This window comes from Platichthys flesus, chromosome 1, assembly GCF_949316205.1.
Source record: "Platichthys flesus chromosome 1, fPlaFle2.1, whole genome shotgun sequence".
NCBI classification, from domain to species: domain Eukaryota; kingdom Metazoa; phylum Chordata; class Actinopteri; order Pleuronectiformes; family Pleuronectidae; genus Platichthys; species Platichthys flesus.
In genome coordinates, this window is record NC_084945.1 from 12,238,148 (window position 1) to 12,264,675 (window position 26,528).

The following is a 26,528-nucleotide window of genomic DNA, read 5'->3' on the forward strand; positions in this document are numbered from 1 at the left end:
TTTATTCCAAATAAAATCTTATTTAGTCCATTTTAAACAGCATTTCGAATACCATCAGAACTCTGCAAAATGTCACAAAACTGCTTTTGTTGCATCATGTTTTAAAGAAGGACGTCAAATATATTTTTTTTCTCCTGCAAGGCGTCTTGTACCGCTGCAAGTTTTGGAGACATAATTACATATCAATACATGGACCAACCTCCTCCAACAACTTTGGTTTTGGTACAAGAGAAAAAACCCACTATGAACATTTAAGAATCTTTAATTCACACTAGTAATAAAATTGCATTACATTTCATAAAATAAATGTTCCAGTTTATATATACAGAGAAAACAGACTGTACATACCCTCCAATGAACCATCTCTAAAAGGAGAAGAAAACAAACCTGAAATAAATTTCACAAAACATACAAGCAATACAGTGCTCAGCTAAGCAGGCACAACTGTACATCAACATTTGTAACTGCTCAGTGTTTGGGGTGTGGGAGGGGCAAAAAGTTGAACATGTACAATAGAGTCCTTAGGGACTGATAAAGGGGTCTTAAAAAGTATTGCAGGCAAGCAGACAGACGCTTGTCTTTTTCCAAGTGCAGCAGAACATCCATCTCGTGTGTAAAGTGTGGAGCCGGTCGTTGCTGCCACCAGGTTCCAACTATTGGACCTGTGTGTCGAAGCTGCCGTTCAGCTGGCCCTCCTCATAGTCCATTTGACACAAAATCATGTTGTTCTTTAGGAAAAACTTGTCCCCCACGCAAAACCTGTGGGCAGAGAGAAACGCACAAAGGCAAAGCTGTGGTTAGAAACACACAAGCGAGGTTTTGCATGATTCATCACTCATGTTGTGGGGACTAATTTTGTTTATGCAGAGTTGTCGTCCTCTTGGGGACAAAAAGCAAGTCCCCATCAGGTAAATCATTACATTTTAAGGCAAGACGTGGTTTAAGCTACAGTTTAGGAGGGTTAAAGTCAGGTTAAGGTTTAGGGTTAGGCAAGTAGTAGCTATGGACAATGCTCGAATAAGTCTCCACGACTGCCCGCGTGTGTTTGTGTGTTTTTGCTCTGCAGGTAACGATGATTAATCCTTTGCACACATTTGGCTCAGGACGTTTCACCTAACGCACGCCGTCAATGGGCCTCGTCAGATTCAAAGCTCGTTTTAATGCTCAACATGAACGTGTTTGCTCAAAGCGAGCAGACTCCAGCTCTGGCACCCGGTGAAAGACGGGTCAACTCTCCTCGTCCTGGCAAACAGGCGCTGGCACCGCAAGAGTTGCCAGTGGACCCTCCGTGCCACGGGGGTCAGCTTTCACGCACCAGTCAGTGCTGGAGAGTATTTTCCCTCTAAAATCGTGGGGAGCCGGTTGAAGAGGGGAAATGACACGCGGCAGCCTGCCCTGCTGATGTTCTTCGTCTACACGCCGCTGTTTGCTAATGTGACTGAAGGGAAGGGGAGATAAGAATAGAGTGGAGCCGAGCCCGGGCTTCATTAATGTGCCAGGGTGGTAAAACAGCCCGAGCCGTGGCAGAGCTGTGCCAGATGAGGCCTGGCGTCATGTCAGCCAGCTGAGGGGAGCGACTGCGGTCATAATTCCCTTACAGCAGGTGTTCACTATGGTAACTGAATCTGGCCCGCAGAAGGTTAATGGGCTTGTGGTGTGTGGAGGACCAGGGTCACAGCACCTCTGACAAGCATGCAAAGGACGTTCGGCTCCCGGAGTGCCGCCATTACTGACAGTATAATAATGTGGAAAAAGCAATATTTGGGCACGTCACATTGTATGTACATCATACCATAGGCTTTGTGCTCGCCTCCATTTCATAATAGTTTCTATCACTGCGGCAACGCCTGTCTAGGTCCGTTCTCCTCTGCGCAGCAACAGACCTCTGGAGGACTTCAGACCTCACAAGAGCTGATTCTACATCCCTCCTACTTCAAATTTACATATGGACGTTGAGATTTGAAATTTGCACACACAAGTACAAACTGCCGGGAGTATGTAACAATAGGATGTGATTAGCAGGGCGTTAACCTTTATTTTGAATTATTTTAAACAGGAAGACGTGCACAATTGTACAGTGAGAAAATATTATTTCATAAAATGTATCTAATATTTAAAACTATTGGGAATTTTACAACTCTATACATTTTTCTTTTCTTTTTATTGACAAAATGCAATTTTGTTGTGCAGCTATGATCCCCATCCTTACCTCTGGTTACAAAGCTGACAGGCAAAACAGTCCAAATGGTAAACATTATCTCTGGCTCTCATCACCATTTCAAAGGCTGGGATCAGTTTACTGCAGGCTGCACAGTTCCCCGTCGTACCAAAGAGCCTGAAAGACAGAGAGCACAGGCAGAGATTAACCCACCTTCCCTTTACCTTGATGTAATAAAAGAGCAAACAAAAACGTACTGACAGCAGGAACAATGAGGAGGAAGAAATGCCGCAGCGGAAAGGGGGAAGCAGAAACAACGGCAAACGCAATGCACAAATCTTTCTCTGGCACCCACTTGGTATTTTTTGTTAATGAGAGTTACAAACATAGATCTTAATTCTCGACTAATGATCTAATTAAAATGATCACATGGTTTTAATCTCCTTCTTCAAAGAATTCCCCCCCTGCACATTGCGAAAGCAGTGAAAACAGGTCTGAGGCGAAGCATTTCAGCTGCTGAGAGTTTTCAGAAAAAAAACTGAAAAAAATAAACACCTAATGAGTTTATCTCCAACCGACGTCGGCTGGATTTGGACACAAGAGGTTGTGTTCTGCGACGCCGTCACAAGTTCAAAACGATTTAGGTCACGTGGATTCAGCCTTGATCCCTCCTTCTCCGTCCTCCATTCAGAAAGGAGACTATGGTGTGAGATGTAACCTTGAAGAGTTAACTAAATGTTTGACGCTGAGCAGAATCCGCCGCTCAAACCCCACCGCTGCTTGTTTAGGCTTATTAGATGAGAACCGAATGATAAAGGTCACACACAGAGCAAAGAGGCGCTGGTGTAGATCTCCACTGAGCAAAGGAACCTCAAACTCTTATTTTCCCGCTCAGATTTACATTTTCATTTTCATTTTCCGAGCGCCTGCGCCTATGTTTAATTTGAAGATTCCCGGGCACAGATAGATTGATATATTCCGTGGCAGGAGAAGGAGTGTTTCACGGCTTCGCGAGAGGGCGATAAGGCAACAGCAGAGGCTCCCATTCCAACAGTATGTTAAACATCCTTCCCCAAACTTGTAGGGCTCAGACAGGGGAGTCACCGTGTTGGTATTCTGCCTCGTTTAAGCTGGTCCCATTCAGTTGCGTTCACCTTGTTAAAGAAAACGTCTATCCAGCAGCCCCGCTTCTAATTAGAGGCCACTGCCCCAGAGGAGAGGCAGAGACAGAAACAGGGGGAGAAAGGCTGTTATGTTCCATGAGAGGGATTCACAGGGTGTTAAACACAGACATTGTTATAACTGGTTACTGTTTCAGGAAGAGAAATACAACTGGATTTTCTCACACAGTCGACATCTGCCACCCACAGAGTACACTGTAACACGAGGAAGTTGTTTGTTTTTCCATAGAGAGACACTTAAAAAGAAAGATTTCCTCATCATAAAATTCTCACGCAGTCAGTATTGATCCAAAAATGGAGCAAATATCAGCGCTACAGAAACTGACCTTATTATTGAAATCCTACATTTATATCATTTTAGGGCCGGACGATATGACTTCAAATCAATATCATGATTATTTCAAAGTTGTACGATTAATGAATGAACATTTTATGCTTCCCCAACCGATCGTGATATGACACACAGACACAGACACACACACACACACACACACACACACACACACACACACACACACACACACTACTCAGTGCCAGTCAACAAGAATTTCTGCCCTTCTGCTCTTTTCCAATCACTCACACATAGAGCTGAACTTTATAAAAAACGATGGCTGTGCACGTCATGTTAAGTCTCATGTTGTTTGTAGCAGGTGAACTACGTGTGCACAAAATGTTGGATTTTCTTTTCCTACGTGTTTTATAAACTCTTGAGCGAATCCAACAGGCTCAAGTAAACGTTAAGTCCTGAACGTGTCCTATTTTTGTTTATTGTTCGAGTGTAAGGTGAGTGCAGATCGGTGGGGGAGTGAGGACACGTGGAACTCGACAGTTGGTGAACGCACGCATTGGGGAAAGTATTACAGAATTAACCGACATGATCAATATTAGGGTTGGTTGGATAAATAGTTGGTTGGTTTCATTTCATTTTCCTGTTTGTGCACAGAACATGTTTTTTGCAGGAAGCATGTCCTAATTTCTTGAAAATGCAATATACGATATAAAGGTTAATTTGTTCCTGTCCTTTCCTGTTGCCTCCTGTTAGATATATCAGCCTCACACCTCATGTGTCATCATGACAGTGGAGTGGCAGTGACGCCTCCAGGTTTCAACACACCTGAGCTCCAGTGTTCTAAGGGTCACACAGAGATGACTGTGTCTCTTCCTCCGGGAGCCGAGGCTTTAAATCAGCCCGTAGAGCCCTGGTCACTCACAGCAGAGACTGACATGCACAAACCTATAACAGCTTGTCGGAGTATTCTAACCCGTCTCCATTACACCCCGTCGGGCTGCGGACATGGTGCTTGACTTGATACCGGTTGTGAAAACACCCGGTGAGGGAGCCCAGCTTGCTACCGACACTAAGTTGTACGTTTGTTCAAGGAGGTGTGACATTTTTCTTTCTTTTCTCTCTCAGTTATGTCCAGGTTCTCTGCAAACCATTAATCCAAATAATGTTGGTTTTAACCTCCACGTACTTTTTTTTTTAAACCTGCAAATAAAGCAATACAAATTCCTACATTCAATTTCATTACTTTTTGAAACAAATAGATATGTTGAAGGCGTGATACAAAATTTACTATTAAGTAAAACTAGAAATTGCGGCCATACAAAATGAATTACCTCTGCAAAGGTAAACAGTCCGTTTATGAAACCATATACAAAAGATACTGATTTTTTATTTGGATCTGCACCAAATTGCACATACTGATAAATATCAGTCCTGTGAACATGCCAGATTTTTTTATAACATCAATCTCCATGAATTAGTGTCTGAAAATCAAAGGAAATGTTGAAAAACACCCTGTGTCCCTATGTTAAAGAAAGTGAATGAAATTCTTGGACCCGTCTCCTGATCTGGATCCACACCAAAGACTAATATCCTGGAAAATGGTTGAGTGGTTTTTGTGTGATGCTGCTTACTAACAAACACAGAAACACAGATACAAATATAACCTTCTCGGTGGAGGTAATTTAGAACAAAAAAAGGTTCTAACTACATCACAACATAAAGAATTGAAATATAAGTAAGCACATTGGATATGGCTCTGTTACAGTCACACAGTTCTGCAGCCATCCCTTGACGGGTCTGGGCTATAACCTGGCATCAACACACAGCCTAATTGAGCTCCGTGTGCTAAGAGGAGATTCGAGTTTGAGAGAACTGTTAAAACACATTAGCATCTTCTCTTCCCGTTCCCGTGAAGCTATAAAGCAACCAGAGTTGAGCCGCTGTACTGCAGCCGCCTCACGAGCAACAGCCGAGCGGGCGTCGCTTTTAGTAAACAAGGACGGTTTCACATGGGAAACACGATCGAGCGTCAAAGGGATTAGACGTCGGCTGAGAGACATGTTAACACAAAGTGAGCAATACAAAGGGGATAGATTCATTTAGGATTGTTAAAGGTTTTGAAAGTGGAACAGGAGTCAGCACATTTGATGACAATAAATAGAGCAACTGCTACTCTATAATAATAATGTAAAACTGTATGTAACAATTTCTGAAGAATCACAATGGTTCTATAAGAAACTATGCGCGGTATCTACAGTAATGCTCTATATACATTATTATACGCACAAGAGAACCAGACGTTAATGGAGTTTCTTGAGTTCGTTTTTCTTGCCTTTAAACTCGACAGGCTTCACAGCTCTGAAACAGTGCCTGCGACGGACATAAGTCGTGGATTACCTTTGAGCACATTCATTCATTTCACTTACAATGGATTTTCTTCAGAGTGAACAGACTCGTTCCTGCAGAATTCCCACGTATTGTTCTGACACATGTCCAGCATTGTGGATGTGCGGTGGCTCATGCACTTCAATTTCCCTGGTCATTTGGATTAAATAAATCAATATTCTCAAGAGGAAAGTGGAGGGAAAAAAAACTCAGCACTAACAGTTTTTTTTTTCTCTTCAGCATTTCTATTTAAGTGCAGTGTGAACGGCGAGTCTGTGGGAAATATGAGGGTATTCTTCATGGCTGCAGCCCATCAGGTTTTAGGTTCATCAGTCATTTGAATCACAGAAAGTCTTATTCTAGAAAAGATTAGAGGGTTTGAAGAGAGAAGAGATATTTTGCTTGAATTTGGTGTTGATAGAATTACTGATGATTTGAGATGAACCTTTGCTGCATTAAGAGTTGGCAATAGTTCCCCTCCCTTAATGGTCTGTTCTGCTTTACCCTGAGAGGGTGGGGAACATTAGGCTAGAGCTGGGGTTCACCCTCGGCTACCAATGGTCTGCTGCTTTAAATGTTTATGGATTGTAATTTTAATTTAAATTCATGAACTTGCTGACCTCCGGTGATCAATCTTTCATACCTGTGTCTCAAATTATTGGCTTAAGCAAATTAATCAATATTTGTCGTAATTGTATTTTAGTTTATCTAATTAACTGCATATTATTTTTGCTGTCAGGTCAGTTTATTTCCACTCCAAGGAAAAAAAACTCATGATGTATAATCATGAGTTTTTTTTCACAGGGTCAGGGCCAATGTGAAAATGTTCCAACCGGTCTGATGTGAGGCCAAACACCGGACTGGAACTACAAATTACAGTCGTTGTCTGGTTTGACTCAACAGATTCTCCTGAGTGGAACACGATGACACTGAGAGTTCATGACTGGCTGTCATTTACCTCTAAGCTGGACTACCAACCACCAATAATCACCAAAGAAGAAGAAAGGCGATGCAGCGCCACAACCGCCAGGGCAACACAGTGAGTTGGATCTCACAAAAAAAACTCTTTGTCTGGTTTCAAATCCAGAATGTTGCCATCAGGCATTTTCCCTGTGAGTCAGCCATGTCTCCTCTTGTCATCAATTTAGAAAAACACGTACGATTTTATTTTAGGGACTCAATGTGCATCGTGTGCATCATCCCTCCCTTTCTCAACTGAAATTTGATCTGTCATGATGCTCGACAGTAAACTGTGCTCGGCTCGTCGATTAGGAACTAATGGCTTAGTGACTCAATTTATAAACAAACATATTATTGCATTAACCACGTTGCCATATGTTCTTTATTATTGATGCAGTGCAAGTTAGATTTAGCCCAGTGACCTTGTGGCTGCTGGTTGCTGATTGGCTATTTTTGATAAAGTAAAATGTCAGTTCAGCCAGCTCACATAAGACCCAGTTTGGGCTCCCACACTGGACCAAATAGGCAAAACCAGTGTGTCCCTGTCTAATCCCTGCTTCCTGCAGTCTGCAACACATTACCCAGTGCTTCTTAAAAGAGCTCTTATTTAGATGCTATTTAACTTTGTAGCAACACCAGTGAACTTTGTGTGCTGATGTGAGTTTCTCAGAGAAGCTCAGCTCTCCTTCCTCCGTCTGTGAGTTATTACAATGGGTCTTTAGAGAAAAGAGGGCCTTCTTTAGTTCTTTCAACTGGCTGCTTTGCTAACTTCAAACCCTTAAATCTCCTTCAGTGCATCATCTGCCGCTCTGTGTTGCTTCCCTCAGATTGCGCCGTTGCGCTCTTGAAGTTCTCTACCTGTTCTCTGAGCTCTTTGAGACGTCCCCGCCTGCATTGGGTTTGTCAGATTTCATAAAATGGAAAACTGTTAATGCATGCATCGCGTGTTATGACCTTCTCAAACAGTTGTGTCTTTTTGAAAGTGTAAACCTCTCTGTTTAGATCTATCTTGCCCAGTGAACTATTACGGGAGGACAGATTTGAAAAACGGTCACATCCAGATGGAGCTATCATCCTCCCCCTGTTATTCCACTCATTTGTGGATAACTTATAATCTTCATTATCTTTAAGACAGTTTCCTCTTACAGTTAATTATACCCCATTTTGATAAGTAGACGACTATTATGTCCGCTCTATGAAATAGAAGATTAAATTATTTCAGCCTTCAAGTCCTGATGATCACACCATGACTAGATTGTCAGCCCTCTGGTGTCCTTTGATCCAGGGCCTTTGACATAAAGGAAATGCGTAATTAATCTATTATTCTACTTTGTAATGAAAGAGTGTGGCCAAGTTTAAAAAAAGAAAGAAAAAAAGGGTCTCTTGATATAGTGAACTGAACGTCGTAGAAATCAGACACTGAACTCTTTGTCGGTGCAATGCTTTAAAGGGCAGGGGAGGACACAGGCTGAGGTGTGTGCGCATTTGAGTGCTTGTGTGTGTTGAAGTGTACGATTCAGGAAAGCGTGAGTGCATTCAATAAGTTGCTAATGCCACTGAAGGACAATCACAGATGGAGCTGCTATAATAATTAATATGAGCATGGCAGGGTTCCAAACCCTGGGAAATAACCAAGTGTGTTTGATCCGCCCGCTTTTCTATAATGAAGTGCACAAAGCTAATTCAGTGCACAGATTTAACTTCATTACTGCAGGTGAGTGGAGCCTTCTTCTTGCTCCACGGAAAATAAAGGAAGGAATGAAAAGGGAAGTGGCACCGGACGGAGACCGCATCGCCCTGTACTTCCAGACAGTCTCTCTCTTTCAAACTGCCTCTTCTCTATTACGCACGGCGAGCTTTTTTAATTTGTTCCATAATAGAATTCATCTCAAGCATCTTTCGCCATTAAGTGTTCTGCATTTGTCGCAGGCTGAAGAGCAGGCGAGGGGGATGGATTTCATTAGGAGATCCAGGGCGACGCAGGAGCACAGAAAGCTCTCTGCCCCCTCTACCCTTTTTATTCTTATTTTAGTTTTCCTTACTTTATGATTTCTTATGTCATTCTACCTTTGTCATCCCTTCTCTGACCTCTATATCTTCCTGGTCTAATAATGTGCGAGAAAGTTTTGCCTCCTCCCTCGGCTGTGCTAGGACTCGGGGTTTGGGGGGGGGGGGGGGTTGCTGTCCTTTCAGCAAATTTATTTTACCAAGTGAAAGTCTGAGCTTCATCATTTTTGCCTCCGCTCGGTCAATTGCCCGTTTATTATTACCTCATCCGAACCATCTGCCCCTTCTGAGGGCAACATCATGTCTGAGTGGACCTCTCACTGCATCTTAAAAGCATTAACAGTGGGTGGGAGCTGATGAATGGTAATGGCCTATCTCGAGGTAACATCCCTAAGCACCTCTCGAGTGGGCTGTGGGCTTCTTCCAGGTCACAGGAGGAGCGGCTGTGAGAGTGAAATGTCATGGAGATCCACGAGCGAGGAAGAATCAAATGTAGTAGATCATGGCTCCGACCGTACTTCTACGTTTTCAACTGGAGTGATCTCAGTGCACAAAGAGCGTATCCATATCAGTTTTAATCCCATATCTATTCTAACACTACAGGAAAGGCATATCATGTGTGACTACTCGCGTTCACTGGGCGTGCACGTGTACTCACTCTCCTCGAACCATGTTTTGTCTCCTATGTAACCAGTTGTAGCATTGCACAATGTAGAATGTAACTGCACAACAGCTGTTAGCGGAGACAACAGTGTCTACAAGCCTTGTTAATCAATATCCGTGTTGCTTTCTACACTGGCCACCAATGCTTATGCTGGTTGTTATCTTCCGGAAGGGGGTCATGTGATAAGAACCTGACCAATCAGCCAAGGCTTCGTCGTGTCTGAAAATACTTTTTTTGGTTGTTCAGACTAAAACACTGGCCCGGAGTTTTTAAACTTAAACGGGACCAGCAGCATTTCCAAATGACAGGTGTATGTATCTGTTTAGTAGTTTGGAAATATAGCATAAAGCCCTCTGTCCTTTGGATTTTTATTGTGGTTTGAAAGTATGCTGCTCCTCAATTTCTTCTCTCAAATTAGAATGCTTTGATCCAAACATAGGTGGATATCAGTGAGGGAGCTGTGAGACAAGAAGACAGGAGGGGAATGGAGAAAGGGAAAGGGGGGAGGACAGAGCAGGACAGGGAGTGTTGGCAGGGAGGGGTTTATAGGGCACCGGCATCCCTAAGCCGACCCCTGGGGGATTCCCTCTCAGATAAATGGTAAGACCTCAATGGGAATGTGACTTAAAGCCCAGGAAATGGTCATGTTTAATTTAACAAGCAGATGGCAGGGGCATCTGACAGGGTGGGGGGGCAGAGACACTGGTGAAGCAACAAGCCTGCCTGGAGGTGTCTCACAGCAAACAGCTCTGGAGCAACGGAGAGCCTGGCTCCTCCGTGACTCAAGCCCCCAGTCCTCATGTAAACACATACACAGATGAAAATATGAACAAAGACTGTAAACAAACATGAGGTTTGAATGGTCACACATGCTGCCAGTATATATATATATCCCACGAATATATCCCTATAAAGTCAAACAAATGCATCAACCACTGAAAGGAAAAATATATAACAGTGTAGAAATACTCCACTGACATAGTGGTGCATGTAACATCCAGAGAGCTTTTAATAAGATGAATCAATTAGGGTGGTGGGAGCAGTGAGACTGTGTTTCTAATACATTGCACAACACTTATTACATTTGAATACTATTACATTTTATGCCTATTTTTTGTAAATGCTGTTGAGGAGGTAAATGGATAATTACCTCCACCGAGGAAGTTGTGTTTTTATCAGTGGTGATTTGTCTGTTAGTTGGATTGTGAAAAAACGACAGAACCGATTTCCATGAAACTTAAGGAAGTTGAACGGGTCAGAGAAGAGCCCATGACATTTTGGTGCAGGTACGGATCAGGGGACAGATACAGGAGTTAGTGTTTATATCTTTCTTTAACATAGTGACATTGGACATTTTTGTAACATAAAATAATAATTAAATTTCACTTTTAGCAACATGTATCAATTAATATGGTAAGACTTATATGGATAATTGGTAGAAAACCATAAAAAGGACAACTACATGTTTGTGCTGTGGATGCAGTGATCAAGAAATGGCATGGCAGAATAACTGATGATTTGATAGCTGCACTGGATATAAAAAAATACAGTATTTGTTATTAAAAATAGGTGGTTTTTTTTCGTCTGTGCAAAATGAGTCAAATCCTCCTTTAACAACATTACCTTCTGCTGTATGCACGCTACAAAAGAACATTACAGCGATACAAGGTAGGTTCTACATTGACAACACTGAGGGTTATTTGCATAATTCGCACTGACGTAGATTTCTGTCTTTGGGTGTCACAGGAAACAAACACAGAAAAAAACCCACAGCAAACATCACCAGGAAGATAAAACAAACAACAAATACTTTGATGCCACAGCTCTTGGATTGGCATGGCTCTTGTGTTTGTTGTGAGTGGAGAAAGGTGATTGGCTCAGTGTGAGTGTGCGTGTGCGTGTGTGTCTTTCTTGCCTCAGGTAGTCCCTGCGACAGAGGATGAGGTTGGCTTTCGTATAGAGGGTGGAGCCCACCTCCCCCAGGCGGCAGTCGCAGCAGGCACATTTGAGACAGTCCTCGTGCCAGTATTTGTCCAGGGCCTTGAGCAGGTAGCGGTCTTTAATCTTGCGATTGCAGCCAGCACACCCCTTCTGTTTCCCTTTGGGCTGGACGGAGAGCATCGGCACACCTGTAGTGATAAGGAGACAAACAGCCATGCGTGATTTACGGCCCGGGAACACGAGTGACTTTTCATGTTCTCTTTTTGATAAGCCGGCAGCTTCTCGAGGCGTCTAAGCCTGGCCTTGCGCTTGGCCACAGCACACTGCCGACCTGCTTCATATGCATTAAAGAAAAACATTCTTCCATGTAGATAGGCACACAGGTCACATTGGTCTACAGAGCCCTGACTTCCTTGTTCCACTTAGAACATGGTGTTGTACAAAAGTTACATGATCGCTTACAGCAGGCGGCGGAGGACGGGGCATGAAAGACACAATGTGAATTTTGCTTCCTGTGGTATTTACAGCGAGCTGTGTTGTGCGTTAGTTACCTACCATTTCATCAGAGCCCATTTCACTCAACTGTCCACAGCTGTAAAAGCTCCTCATGGGCTTTGTTTGGTATAGATTAACATTAACCTTTTAAAAAGCCTCTGACCACAAAAACGTTGCTACCAGACCCCAGTGAGATATGTTATGGCCTAAGTGCCTTTTAGCATACACTCGCTCGCTGTGTTTCATACACGCACACACACACAAGGGGACACACACAGACTCGCTCACACACACACACACACACACACACACACACACACACACATGTGCGGAAGCGAACCACAAACGCACACACAAAGTGTTCCCTGCTCAGAGCATTACAGCCTTTCCTCCTTTAACACTTATCTGTACTCATGTGTCTGCAACGAGCGAGCCTAAGTTACCAAACTCGCAAATTGCCCTGCTGTCACGCAGGTCCCCTTTAAGTGTGCCTTTTAGCCTCCTAAAGGACAAATAAAGTCCATTTAATAACTGCACTAAACACTAATAGTCTATGTGTGGTTGACATTTGTGTTTGGACTAAAAGCCCCCCTCAGGCCACTGCTGGTACAGAGGCAGGGGTGCGCAGCTCCCCTCTGTAGCACTAACAGGTCTGCCACAGCTGAAAGCACAAGACAACAGCTCTTAAGACACTCTCTCACACACTGAGCTATTGATCCGTCTAAAAGAACACACAGTGGACGCCACTTGCCACTCTACTTTCAAAACACATTTCTCTGTCTCTAAAAAAAAAAGAGACTGGCCACTGCATCATAGGGGGTTAGGCCAAGGGTTTGTATGTGCGGTGGAGAAATAAAGGCCCATTTGAAACATGCCTTACACTGAGTTAAATACGAAATGTCACCGTTTGACTGTTGCACTTCAGAGATGTGCACTGGAACATTTTGTCCAGAACCAGAGCGAGTCTTTACTTTCATTTCTTCAGCGGTATTTGCGACAGCGTGACGATGAGTGTGAATGGGCTCATTCTGCAGTTAGATCTGCTGCTTGACTGTAACTTCTGTGGTTCGCTCGGTGATAAACACAAACCTCAGCTGATAACAAGGGACCGCTTCACTCTGTGCACTGTTTTTCTCGGTGCAGCCTGTCAAGTTTGTTCTCTTTCACAAAAACCTTACACCACTTTTCAAAAGACTTCCTTGGAATAGACTCGCATATGTTCTGTCCCTCTCTCTCTCTCTCTCTCTCTTTCGCATGAGCACACACACACAAGCACGCAAATGGACTCACAAAGTACTTTATTGGATCCAGATTTGCTCTGCAATTTTTGGCCATCCGCACATCAATAATACTATGAATGTAATATAATTAGCATTTCCCCTTTAACAGAAAAAAGAGGTGAAAGAAATAGGAGAGCTTGTTAGTCAAATTTATGGCTTTGGTTTATATGTCAGTAAGTGCTCCGGTGGTGTTGAGCCGTCTTATTTCTTTATCAGAAGTGGAAAGGAGAGGCTAATTGGTCCGGTGCCGGTGATGGGAGCCATCAATTAGTGTTCTGCCTGCCCTCCAGCTCCCTCACCTATTTCCCCCTTCAAAACAGGCCCCTTGAAGCTGGCGCATTAGGATCACAAAACCTGCTATAAATACCAATGTTCAGTGTAAATGAAGCTAAAAAGCTTCAAATTCAAGCCACAGTGGATAAGGGCGGACTCCTCTACCTGCATTTCATGGCTTGTTAGGGGAGCTCTCTGCAGGTATGCCAACAGTGCTCGTCTGACAGGTTTCCACAGAACTAAAAACAGTCTTAATGAGGAGGGGGAAAATGCCCGCGTGTGTGTGTACACGTGTGTGCGCGCCTCTGTACTTGCGCAAAGAAGAAGAAAGGAGTTTGCTGCAGATTCCCTTGGGGATCACAAAATTCTTTAATTTGCCTTTTATGACACCTAATTAGTTATTCTACTCAAAATCTTTGCTTTAAATAAGAGAACTAATTATACAAAAAGGTCGTTCCCCCACCTCCTGAGAACTACTCCTAATTGGTTGAGACCACCACATGCCTCACACTCCTTAAACATATCACGTGTGTGTTTTACATCACATTGGAGAAGGCCAAAGCCTAACCCTATATCCTGGGATTACTTTCCGCTGCCCACCCCCTCTGTTGGATGCACACTTTGGCAAAAAAACCATGTTGAGCATCATCAAAGTGACTCCTGCGTCTCTCTGTATATATTAGTCTTCCTGCACATAGGTCCTGGTCCTTCAGGCCAGACTGTGAGAGAGATGCCTTGATGAAGGAATGCTGAATGTCTGCCTGGGAACCAGTGCACACATTCAAATGCTGCCTCTCTCTTGAAGCCATCGCAGGGAACAAACATGGGTTTGATGTCTTCAACCCAAGCAGCCTGTGGAGAACAGCTTTAATAGTAGTGTAGCAAGCAGCAGCTCAAGTCCTACTAAACAAAGAGCAGTGACAGAAAGAAATGAGTGTGTAAACTAAATGTCTTTTCAATTCCCTTAATGCCACGAGACATTTTCTTGCACCTGTCACCACTCTCCCGGCGCTCTGGGAAACCGCGCTGTAGAACAGAACCTCCCGTGCTCGCCGCCTCCCCAAAAAGAGAGGCTGCATTATGAAAGGAAGCCGCAGCCTCCACTTAATCCAATCCATTTAACAGATACAAGTGCCAGTGACCTTCCAGTGTCATTTGATGTCATCAAAAGTATGCCTCTCCACATCACGATTCATTCTCCAACAAGGGATGCATTTTACCCCTCAAAGTGGAGAGACAGCACTTGCCCTGCCAAATATCCTTCCTGAGAGGGAATTTAATTTGCCATTAGCACTGTGTGTAAAGGCCTGTCATCTCTCTCTTCTCCCGTCCATCTACTTTCTTTAAGATTGTATCGTTCAAGAATATGTACAGTTAGTTTTTCTCAGCCCAAGCAGTCTGTCAGAGCATGTATTTTCCATTATAGAGATAGCATCCGAATTCCATGTTACTCCATTTAGAGTTCCGTTTTACAGCTATCAAAAGAATCACACCAGTCTGCTAACCTTTTTTGATATATTTGAGGTTTTAAAAGAAAATACACTGCTGGTAGAAGTCAAGGCGATGTTTGCAAGTAGGAAAATACAATCATCACATTTGCTCAGACCAGGCATGAGTCTGTGAAGAGAAAGATTTGCCCCAAACCCCATTTTCATTCATTATCACTGGAATCTTTGATTAACAAAAAGGTGCTTGAGTATAATACAGCATTACAGCAAAGTTTACAGGTTTCATATGAATCCTGACGCCATCATAAACCATGTTGAGTCATTTCGTGCAGACTAAAAATAAATGTGTTGTTGCAATCAACTACTGCAAGTGCAAAACACGGCAACATTAATAATCAGATGACTTTCTCAACTCGACACTATTTACATTTCTATTTCTGCTCTCTTGTCTCGTACATACTTTTATTTAGGGACTTATTTTCATTATCGACTAATCTTATAATTAGTTTTTTTCATCTCTCTATTATTATTTTTTCTCTAAATGCTTCCTGTGTATTCCCCGCAGGGTAAGTTCATCTATTAAGTTTATTTTTTTATCCAACTAACATTGCAAAATGCAAACATATTAATTTTAGTGTTATATCATCAAAGAAAAGCTTCAAATTGTGATTTATGAGAAGCTGGAACCAGCAAATCTTTGATATTTTGGTGAAAGTGACAAAATGGTCGATACAGTTTCCTATTCTTTTCTATTGATTGACAAATTAATCGTCAACGGTTTTTGAACCAGAGTTATTTTTAAAAGTGCAAAGTTTAATGCTGATCGATAATGTTGATTAATCGACTCATGAGTTCTGTTCCAGCTTCATGTCCCAAGAACAGAATGAAGCAAATGTACATTAAAGATTTCTGCCCTTCCCCTCCCGACGACACACATGGTCTCAATAGAGCAGCTGCTCTCACAGGCACTCAGCCTTAATTGCAGAAGTGACAGTTACATCTGATTCTGTGTTCTGTTAAATGTCTTTTGATCAATTAAAAGCACTGGTGCCATGGGGTGTGAGGCAGACTTTGCTGGTTCATGGGGAGGGAAAGGATCTGGATGAGAGTCACTTGTGTCTTCCTGACATATGGGGGGGAGGGGGGTGGGCTTCACTGGGAGGTGGAAGCTGGCCATGGGTGGGCCTCCTCTCGGGGGCCCCTATAATTCCAGCTCCCAGCTGCTACGAATAAGAGAGTGTCGGCACACACAGAGATACTGCATCACCAAATGCTTGTGTTTAGCTGGAACAAGTGCATATCATCATGACCGTCATCACCATCAGCACCATCATTATCTCTAGTCAAAGCACACTTACACATGACATTAATGACCTATGAACAATCTGCAAACTGAATCTACAAACCATGTATTATGTTATGTTATATTATATTATATATTCTGGAAAATAAACAGGAAATCTAGGGTAAAATGATACAAAATAGAAAATGACCCTGTTGATAGTGATAAATACAAACTCTCAGTGAGTCTCCAGTTTAAGCAGGAGCTGATTTTGACGTCACGCTTCTTTCATGTTTCAGCCACCACTGTAAATGCTGAGGCCATGGTCGATCCTGAATAAAGTTTGTCCCAGGTCCAGGGTGTCTACCACCAGGGTTAATGGGGATCTCATGCAGATGTTTTGCCATTGTGTGCATGAATCAGTCCCTTTCATTCAGCTTCCGTCACTGCTGTAATTGAGCCCATAGACACTGTAGCTTTTGCCAAGACAAAATACAAGACATCTGGTAATAATATCTGCTGGAATACACATGCCAGTTGAAAGCCGGCTGATGAGCGTATTCTGAACGATAAGCAAAATAAAGACCGCAGTCTCGTCATGTTCCTGTCCTTAGCTGGAGCATGTACCGGGAGTAAAAGCAAGAAAAACACAGACTCGCTCGCAAATTATGTTCTAAACAAGGCCCAAGTCAATATTACATTTCATACTGGCTGTTTTTTTTCCCCTTTTAATTCTCTGTAAGAGGCTTCTACTGTTACTGTATGGCATGCTACATTTCCAGATGGTTGTGTATGAATGCCGGGGTCTGTGAGGTGATTTCTGGAACTGCATGCATGCTATGATTATGACATAATTAACACCCACACTATTTGGGAGAGCAGACATGGCTGGTGCGTACGAGGGCGGGACTGTTCACTAACGAGATGCACTCTCTCAAACTTTGCAGCTTGCTGCGGCTAATAAGCCCCGGTGAAACGGAGCTCAGTCGTCCCTTGCATTGACCCTGACACTGCCCGGGATAAGGGAGGGTTTTGTCTCCTGGAATAATTGCTCTTTTCACATGTTACAAGTGTCCTGACCCCCACGGTCGGCAGCCACTTTCCCTACCATAATTACTCCTGATCCGCTCCAAATGAGTCAGCCGCATTAGGGCTGCACTAACACTGGCCCGGCTTCAAGCGCGGCATGGGGAGTCTCAGCAGAGCAGCCTGGAACAGGACTGCCTTTTCTCTCAGCCCACGGTCATTTCCATCACGTCAGAGGTGCATTTCTTACACTTGAAGTCAGCACGAAGGCCCTGGGCCCTTTTCTGAGGCTTACAGAAGGCATTGTTAACTCCTGGTGCTTGCTGCTCACTGTGGTTTGGCTGCAGACTCCGTCCCAATTAACGGAAAACTTCATTAGGGTGTTTTTTACACACTTTCCAGCCCCCTATTATTTTTAATTTATTCACATGGGGTTAATTAAAAGAAATGTATCACAGCGATATGCAACAGCTTTCTAATTAAATTCATTGCAGCTTCTTTTTTTTTCAAGACATAAAACTGGCAGAGTTTTCAAATTATTACAGAAGGCGACTTGTTCCAACACTTGGTTGCTCAGTAGAAGGGTGAGATTAGAGCCCTGTAAGGTAAACTGTCAACGGCAGAAACCGAGTGAGAGATGGGAGAAGGAGTTAGAATGAGGAGAAAAGAATCATGGTTTTATCATGCAGGGTAACCCCAAATAAACCCTGAGAGCTCTTTGAGAGCGAGGACTCGCTGCCAGAGTGTCCATAGAGCATGGAGAGGATGTGGTGTTGCAACTAGCCAATCAGTGTTGGGCTTTGTTTGCTGTTCGACTGAGGTTTTCAGTTCCTGAAACACGTCATTATATATTTTATTTCCCTTTCCCTTGCAATGACATAGAGTCAACATCATACGTCTTCATACAGTAGTTTTGGGATCGACATGTGCAAATGAGATTGAATAAAGGAAATATCTGTCTTTTCTAGTGCTATGTACTTTTAGACTTAAAGGAGAAAATCTTATCTGCCACTTCAGGATTCCTGACAGGAAGGGAAAATAAAGATCAAACCATTAGACCTGTCGCGGACACTTTCCGCCATCCGGAACATAATAATGCACAAACACTTTTTAGTCCACATTAAAAATGCATTTGGAGAGGAATAACTGTAGCCTTCTAAAGTTTGTGTCACTCACGAGGTCAGGACGTGATGTACAAAATCCTCCCCACTCCCCAGCAATTACCGTGCACTTATTATTTCAGGATATGCCAGGAGACAGGTGTGCCATTCAGGGTCCTCAGTGTGTCGAAAAGTGGAGGGGAAGAAGGAACACCATACTGCGGTGCACTGTGTGAGGCTCTTTAATCTTGAATAATGCAAATTCCCCACAGGGTGCAGTTATTAGGCAGCACAGGCCTCGAATGTCATTCGAGCACCTACTCCCGCACCTGATGGGGTAAATAATGAGGGAGGCCGGTCGGGTGCACACTCAGGGAAGAGGTCTTCATGAAGATTTGGGTGTGACGCCACGTGGGATGGAAAACTACGCACTCTCATTGAGTGCAGCGTATATCTCAAAGCGAGCAGGAGAGGAGCCGTGGAGATAACGCCGGCTGATGTTTGATTAGAAGGATGGCTTTCTTTTAATGAAATCCTTTTAACACTTTTTATTACCTCGTAATATTAACAGCGACCCTATTTCCTCAAGGAGTAATTCTTGCCTGGCTAAAATCAAATGGCAATTCAGCTGGAGACGATGGGTCAAATGAAATGAAATGTAAAGAGATGTGATTGGATTGGGGGGGGGGGGTTGTCTGAGAAACAAGGTTGAGTCAATGCTGCGTTTAGCGGGAGCGTGCGCGTGTGGTCGAAGGCGATCGTTTCCCTCTGAAGTTGAATTGCAAACGTCGTAGTGACGCACTGATTTAATCAATAACTTCAATATCCAAAACTCAATTTACGAGCTTTAAGAGGCAAAGAAACCCCCCCCAAAAAACCTACCACCCTCTAAATCACAGACTTTAAATAGCTATTTAAGATTTGATTTGGTGAAGGTCATCCAATAAGAGATTAGTTCTCAGCCAGTTGGATCTTATTTAAGAGAGGGCACCCCAGGCTTTTCTATTTACCAACAAGATAGCTGTAATATCTTAGGAAAGTGTGAAGCCTCCATCCTTGAACTAGAATTCAGCCATAAAGAGGTTTTTTTCTTTTTGTTCACATGTCATTTCGTTTTTGCCCAAAATAGCCAGGTAAAGGTCACATTAAGTTGGATTAGAAGCTGCTGTTAAGTGTAGATGTGTTATTACTGTGATGGCAGAAAAGGAAAATTGGTCAATCAGGAGAGAAAAAACACAACATGTCTGAAACATGACTTTTTGTGGGATTCAACAACAATAAGTAAGTTACAGTTAAAATTATTTTTGGATTAAATCTGCAGAAAACTGAGCACAACAATGGAAACACTAGAGAAGACTCACTAGCAGCCCCTACAGGCTGTCCTCCTCCCTACACTTCACAAGAACTAAGTGCTTCTCACTGTCAAACCAGAAAAACCAGTGAAAATACAACAAGAAGGAATTTGGTCAATATGAAAATGTGGCGTCAGCAAGAATCCCTGTTTGTACTGTGATGTGTACACTACACAGAAAACACACCAGGCCAGTTCATGAGCTCCTGAAACTAACTTAATTCAATAATAACTGTGTTGTATTTCTGCAGGTGTTTCTCAAACCAACCACCTGCTGTATAACTTAACAGCACATGTGGAAATTGTCACCTGCTGTTCCAAGATGTGTGTTTCCACTTGGAGCTGTAACATCAGTCCACATGTTTCCACCAGAAGATGATCAAATGATATAGCTGTTATTTAACACACACACACACACACACACACACACACATACACACCCTACATCATACAGACATACACTCTGGAGCTACACTTATAAATTACACTGCATTGAATTGTATTTTAATACCTTAAATATCAATATTGGTTCTGGCTTTTGCAAAATCTAGCTAAATCACCATGCAAACAAACTGTATGTAGAGCTTTGCATTGTATCTAAACAAATATGCATCAAGAGACTAGACAAGAAATGTGTAATACTGAAAGCAACGTGTTTGTTTTTATTTGGGATGTTTAGCTTCCATAACACTGAACTCTAGTAATCAGATACACATAGGAACGAATGTTTATTCTGGGTCTGAATTACCTTTAAAATCTTTTTGCCACTTTAATATTGCCTTGAAGAAACACAAGGGGTTTTGTGTAGCATGGTATATGACTACATTAGTGACACAGTTTCCTCCTAAAGTCGTTATGCGCACACTGTGATGTATTTAGATTTTTGAACACCTGAAGCACGACACGAGCTGTGCCGATGTTGAGTTTGGATTTTCCACTGAGAATGTAATGGCTCACGTTGTCGTTACAGTTTAACAGGTGGCATGTTGTTTTATTGCTGCAGGCTCCATACTAAGGGTTTTCAGTCAAATGGGCGTTTGTGCATCTTGGCATTTCCTCTCAGCTGCCGGTCTGACTCACTGGATGTAGACTGGGTGTTAGCCTGCCATTGGCTGCACGTCTCAAGTGGCAATATCCTCCCCTTCTGTTCCCGGGCCTGTTACCATCTTTTAAATCCCCTGAACTATGGGAAACGACAACGACGAGAGCTAGCAGGCTACACGCTGAAAACGGCAAGTTTTGACAAAGACTCGGATCGTCAACGTTCCTTTTCTCACTGTTGGATTTGGAGTTTCCTTTGCTGGGGAATTATCAATTTGAATGACAGCGATCGCCGCCACGCATGTAAACGTTACAAAACAAAAATATTTGAGGGCACCGTTGCTGCATTCCAGTTTTAGCACCTCTCATTGTGATTGGTTTAAAGAAATGCAAAAAAGCCCCCCCCCCCCTCTCATGGAAGAATGATGATGAGTGCAGCCAGGCCATTTTCCAGCGCCGCGGAGGTCCGACTGTGCAAGACTACTCGGCTGCTAATGAGCCATAATTGGTGACATTGTAGTTTGGACATCGGCTCATCTCAAGAACTTTACCACATGTCACCCCTCTTTCTTTTCTCTCCTGTCTTTCCTCGCTGAGCCTGTGATGACAGATTACAGGAAGCAGCTAAAGAATCGACTTTAAAGAGAGTGAACAAACATGTCTCGCAAGTCAGAACCGGGTTCACAGTAGGTAAACGGGGGAGGGGGGGAATAAAAAAAGATCTTTTCCCATGAGCGTAGTCAACAGCAGCTTCCCAGAGACGGTGACTAGTTGCAGTGACAAATGACAGTGAGAGCTGCTTCCAACAGGTTCACACATATAACTAATGCTCTGTGTATCCCGTGCTGTATATGATTGAAGTTTAATTACACTGTTGAAGAATTCAGTCGTATTTTTACACCAGCACAGCTCTGGATGAGGTTACTGTGGCTTGTTTTTTGCCGTTTTGTGTCTGTGTGCAACATCAACATTTGTTGTGTACATGTCTACATTTGTCTCAGCGATAAGACATTCGGTTGCTCCAAGGTGCTTCGAGGTAACAATTCATCTCAACTTGTTAGCGTATTTTTGTGGGTTTTTGTCAAAGTTTTTTTTATTGTACAGTTTGATCGGTTGTGTTTTTGCCCTTGTAGCTTTGAGTTTTTCTTGTTTGTTTGTAGAATTTCTGATTTGTTCGTGCGGCACCTGCAGCAACCGTCACTCCTCCTGCACGCTTCTCTGCAACAAACCATAAATTCTTCTTGATGATGAAAAAATTATTCGGAGTGAATAGTGTAGATAACAGAGGAGGGGGGTCGTCCGTTTGGTGTGATGCAGGTGGGAGCCAGATCTTGTTGCGAAATATTCCTATGATAACATTGCTAGCATGTGGCCTCTGGCAATAATAAAAAGGGATGCTGGCGCCGCTCAAGAGTGCATAATTGAGTTTGTGTGTCACACTGATGAGTGCAGCCATCTACATTGAAGGCAGGTGGGTGCGCTTGCTAACATCTCCCAAGTCTCAGTTCAGTCCCTTTGAATTCTGCAAAGATTATGGAAAACGATACACATCTCCCGCACTCATGGATCTGAAACGATCGGGACTGATACTGATCTCCAGGTTTAGTGGTGACAGATGAAAATTGCCTCCAATGAGAATTCTGCATTTGTAAGATCAGGAAGAGATTAGATGGAATTAATCACTCAGCTGAAAATGACATAAATGTGATTTTTTTTCATCTTCCACAGCTAAGCTAAAATGATAAATCAGCTTTGGGATAATATGGATGGACAAAACACTGTGTGGTTATGTGACAGTGGAAGAGATGTGGGTATCACACGTATCCCAGGCAGATGTGAGCTCCCTGTTTGGATTCTATGAAAAATCACCTGCTTTATGCAGTGATTGTCCTCAGGTTACGAGTGTCTTCTAATATTGGTTGGAGACAAAATTGGAAATGTGCAGCCCAGGTAATGCAGGTGCCTGAAATAAAGCTTTATTAAAAAAAAAAAGAAGAAAAGATTACTGACTTAAGAAATATCAAACGAAGCAATGTGTTTGTAATATTGTGCAGGGCCCAGAGCACAAGAAGCAGACGTAATTTCAATATTTGAAATAGGCAAGTTTAATTTTGAAGTAAGAGCAAACCAATAAGCTGAGAAAATAGCAAATACGGGGGCGCAAATTGCATTCCTTTGTGAAAGTGAAAAGACTTAAGGAACATATAAAAGTAATCTCCAACTGGAAATTAGAAATCAACCCTCAGAAACCAAATAACAGAAAAGAAATATTACTGTCCACTTTCTAAATCAATATAGCATTGCTACAAGACAGTATTACCATGGTAACACCGGTAGAGAATGAAGCAATTCTTATTATTTCAAAATAAAAATCAGAGCCTGAAGCCCAAGTTTTATTACAGCAGCCGACAGATCACGAGTCTGTTTTCATCTGGAGCCTCGCTTTTCAATCACATGCTTTATGAATGTACAAATTTCACTGGACAGGACGATAACAGGGTCGTAAATTAACAAGCAAAGGTAACCAGGAATTTACCAGGAGCCGGGGGATTTTTTCTTCTGCTCAGGTCTGTAAAGAATACACACTGTTAATGTTCAGCAGAAATATTCCTTCAGTGTGGACCCACTTTCTTCTCCTGCACTTGCTGCGAAGAGGCAGAGAAAAAATGGCTGAGTTGCTCTTTCCTCTCAAATTAGACGCAAATTGGAACCTACATATCGCGGATGAAATAAAATGTTGACACGGAATATTTTCGTACATGTGTTGCTGTTCATTACTGACTATGACCTGCGTACTAGGTCATTCCGCAGAGCAGTGCCTGTATTCTTATTACAGTCCTCCTCCGTGCTCTCAGACTCGGTGCCTTAACCGCACATCACCAGTAAATACAAGTGCTGCATCATCTGGTGATTAGTCTACGATGTGTATGACATCTGACGGACAAGGTGGCTTAAAAAACTATTAAATACTTAAGGTTTATCATCGTATGCTAAGATAAAATGTAAACTTTCTGTCTCTTGATTGACTGATGTGGTGAGAAGAGATTGATAACAGGCAGATTTTTTCTCAAAGGAGCCAAGATAAGAAGGCACATAGTCTCATTTCTGGTTATTGCTTATGCAGCACAAACTGTTTTAGGCTTTTCTAAAAGGAAGTCAGAGTTCAAAAACACTCAAACAAGCAGCAGCCTCACTCTGTTGCCAACCAGGATCGCAGCCTTTGAACATGAGACGACTCACATTGACGATCTGCTTCATGGGCCACAGAGGCACAGAAATATGGACACTTAAGCAGCACGCACAAGCACACACAGGCAGAGAGTTAGTCGAGAGAAACCGACAAATATGTGTGGCCACCCCAAAACACCAACCCACACCTCCCGCTCCTCATGGGCACGCGCATATCCGTGCAGGCACTTAGTAGCCAGATTAGACAAGGAGGTACAGAAAAGGACAAGCCTATAACTTTAGAGCCAAAAAACACGAAGAATGCACCACAGCGAGAGACACCACATTCAAAGCATCTCTGTTGACAACGCGGCCAAAACTGCTGGAGCTGCTGGTCGGGTCCAGCAAATAAAGGGTGAAGCTTTTAGGCAATGAGCAGCAGGTGATCTCAGCTTTTCTGCAAGTCCTAATGTTCCTAAAAGCCACTCTCCCTGGTTCTGTAATTGGGCATCAGTAGTTAATGTAGTATTGACTGCATTACATGCTCCTGTGCATCCTCTCCCACTAATGCCATTTGCATCACCTTGTACATTTACCATATTGCTAAGCCAATAACTGTTAAAAGCAATCTGAATCATGAATCATATGGGAGGGGAACTTTTAGCAATAGACAGACATCCAAAGGAGACAATTTACAGTTGAGTTAATTTGGGTACATTAGCAGCACAACATGGATTCAGCCAGACAGACCAATTTATGTCTCCGTCCGCAATCCTTTTATTGGTTTTCAGACGTGTAAGTGAAAGGATGCTCCGCTAAGAGATATGAAATATCCATTTTCGAGCATAAATAATGGGTTACGAATGCATCCATCACATTTAGAGGAGGAGGAGGAGCCCTGGATGAACTCAAAGGTGCAAAAAAATGATAAGTAACTCCAAAAAAAAGAAGTGCTTTATGGTTGTCAGCAGGTGGTCTGAACAATGTAGAAGACACATCAGAGAGTGATTTGTTTTCAGGATAAATCCTTTACTGTCCCCATTTGATTATTATGATCCTGTTGTATAAAATGTATTTAAATGCATTTAGTCTGAGATCCGAGTGTGATGAATGCACGGCACATCTCATCATCAGTTTAATCCAAAATGGGACTTCATTAGAGGCGAGGTTTGATTCAAATTAAAATTAATTAGACTGCCTCACCCATTAACCCAAATACATTGAAATAGATAAGTAATGCAAGTAGGCCTGTTTGGATGGAGGAGTGGGTGAGTGAGCGTTGCGCGGCTGCTGCCGCTGCTGCTGCTGCTATCCATAATTTGCAATCAACTTAAAAGCACTCTGCTGTCATCTCCCATCCCGTGGTGATGTCAAAGGCTGCCTCGCTAACTTCACAGGCGCAAAAAGCACTTAAGAGCTGGAGGAACGAGGAGAGAGAGAGGAGCCACATGCACTGCAGCGTCAGTGCGTGAAGGAGTCTCCTCCAACTCCGGGATGCACATCCAAAACGTTGTGAGAAAAATGCAAAAATACACATGCAACTCCTCCAGAAAGCCGAACTGCAATCCCACTTTGCATATATGTGTAAGAGTCAACTTTACAGCACGGAAAGTGCAGGAGACCTGGAGTCTGTTGTGACTAGATTGGGGTTAAAAACAAAAAAAAGCCAATACAGAGCGGAGGCTGCGGGTGCGCATGCAGGGTTCCTGGAAACACTTAACGCGTAAAATGAAGTCAATACTTCCTCCTTGTTCCTCCGCAGGTTGTTATTCTAGCATCCATGTGCCGGGGGGATGTTACTCACCCTCTTCCTTGTCCAACACCATCGTCCTGAGGAACGGGGAGTCCTTCCCCGGGCGATCCGTCCTCGGCTCCGGCAGCAGGCTGCACCGCTCGGTCTGCTTCTCCTGGAGGTGGCTCTGCTCAAACGCGCGGCTGACCGGAGTCTACGCTAGTCCCCCCTCAAAAAATGAAACCCCAAAAATAAAATAAAAAACAACCCTGGAAAGATGAATTACCGTGTGCACGGTGGCCCCACTGCTCCTATCAATAGGCTAATAATTCACACGCGCAAATTCGGTGATGTACGCGGCGTGATCCCCCCCTCTCCGGAGCGAACTGTAATGCAAACAAATAGCGTCAAACAGCGGCGATTCCATGCGTAAAAACAGCGGCGGGCAAAACAATGAAAAGCCTTGATAAATCTAGTGTCGCCTGCGTGTGGGTGAGAGTGCGCACACGGACGGATGAGACGCGCGGACTGAACGGCTCAGCTCCCCTCGCTGTTGATATCCTCTCTGTCCTCGCTCTCATTTGCTCCCGAGCAGCAACTATACTCAAACAAATCCAAATGCAAATCTGACAACTGCTAAGAGCAAACTCACACGCCGCCTCGCTTCCAGTGTATGCGCCCGCGCTCCGTCTCTGCCGCTGATGCTGCTGCTGCTGCTGCTGCCGCTGCTACTGAATAAATGCGCGC

At 43.2% G+C, this 26,528-nt stretch overlaps 1 protein-coding gene across 1 annotated transcript; it reads right to left on the reverse strand.

Annotated features, from left to right (window-relative positions):
• Positions 1 to 26,528, reverse strand: lmo1 (LIM domain only 1). Its single transcript, XM_062385017.1, has 4 exons — positions 25,854 to 26,528; positions 11,560 to 11,773; positions 2,210 to 2,335; positions 1 to 759 (listed from the first exon to the last, which is right to left on the reverse strand). Exons 1-4 carry the CDS (start codon positions 25,873 to 25,875, stop codon positions 654 to 656), a joined length of 468 nt encoding a protein of 155 aa, XP_062241001.1. The 5' UTR covers positions 25,876 to 26,528; the 3' UTR covers positions 1 to 653.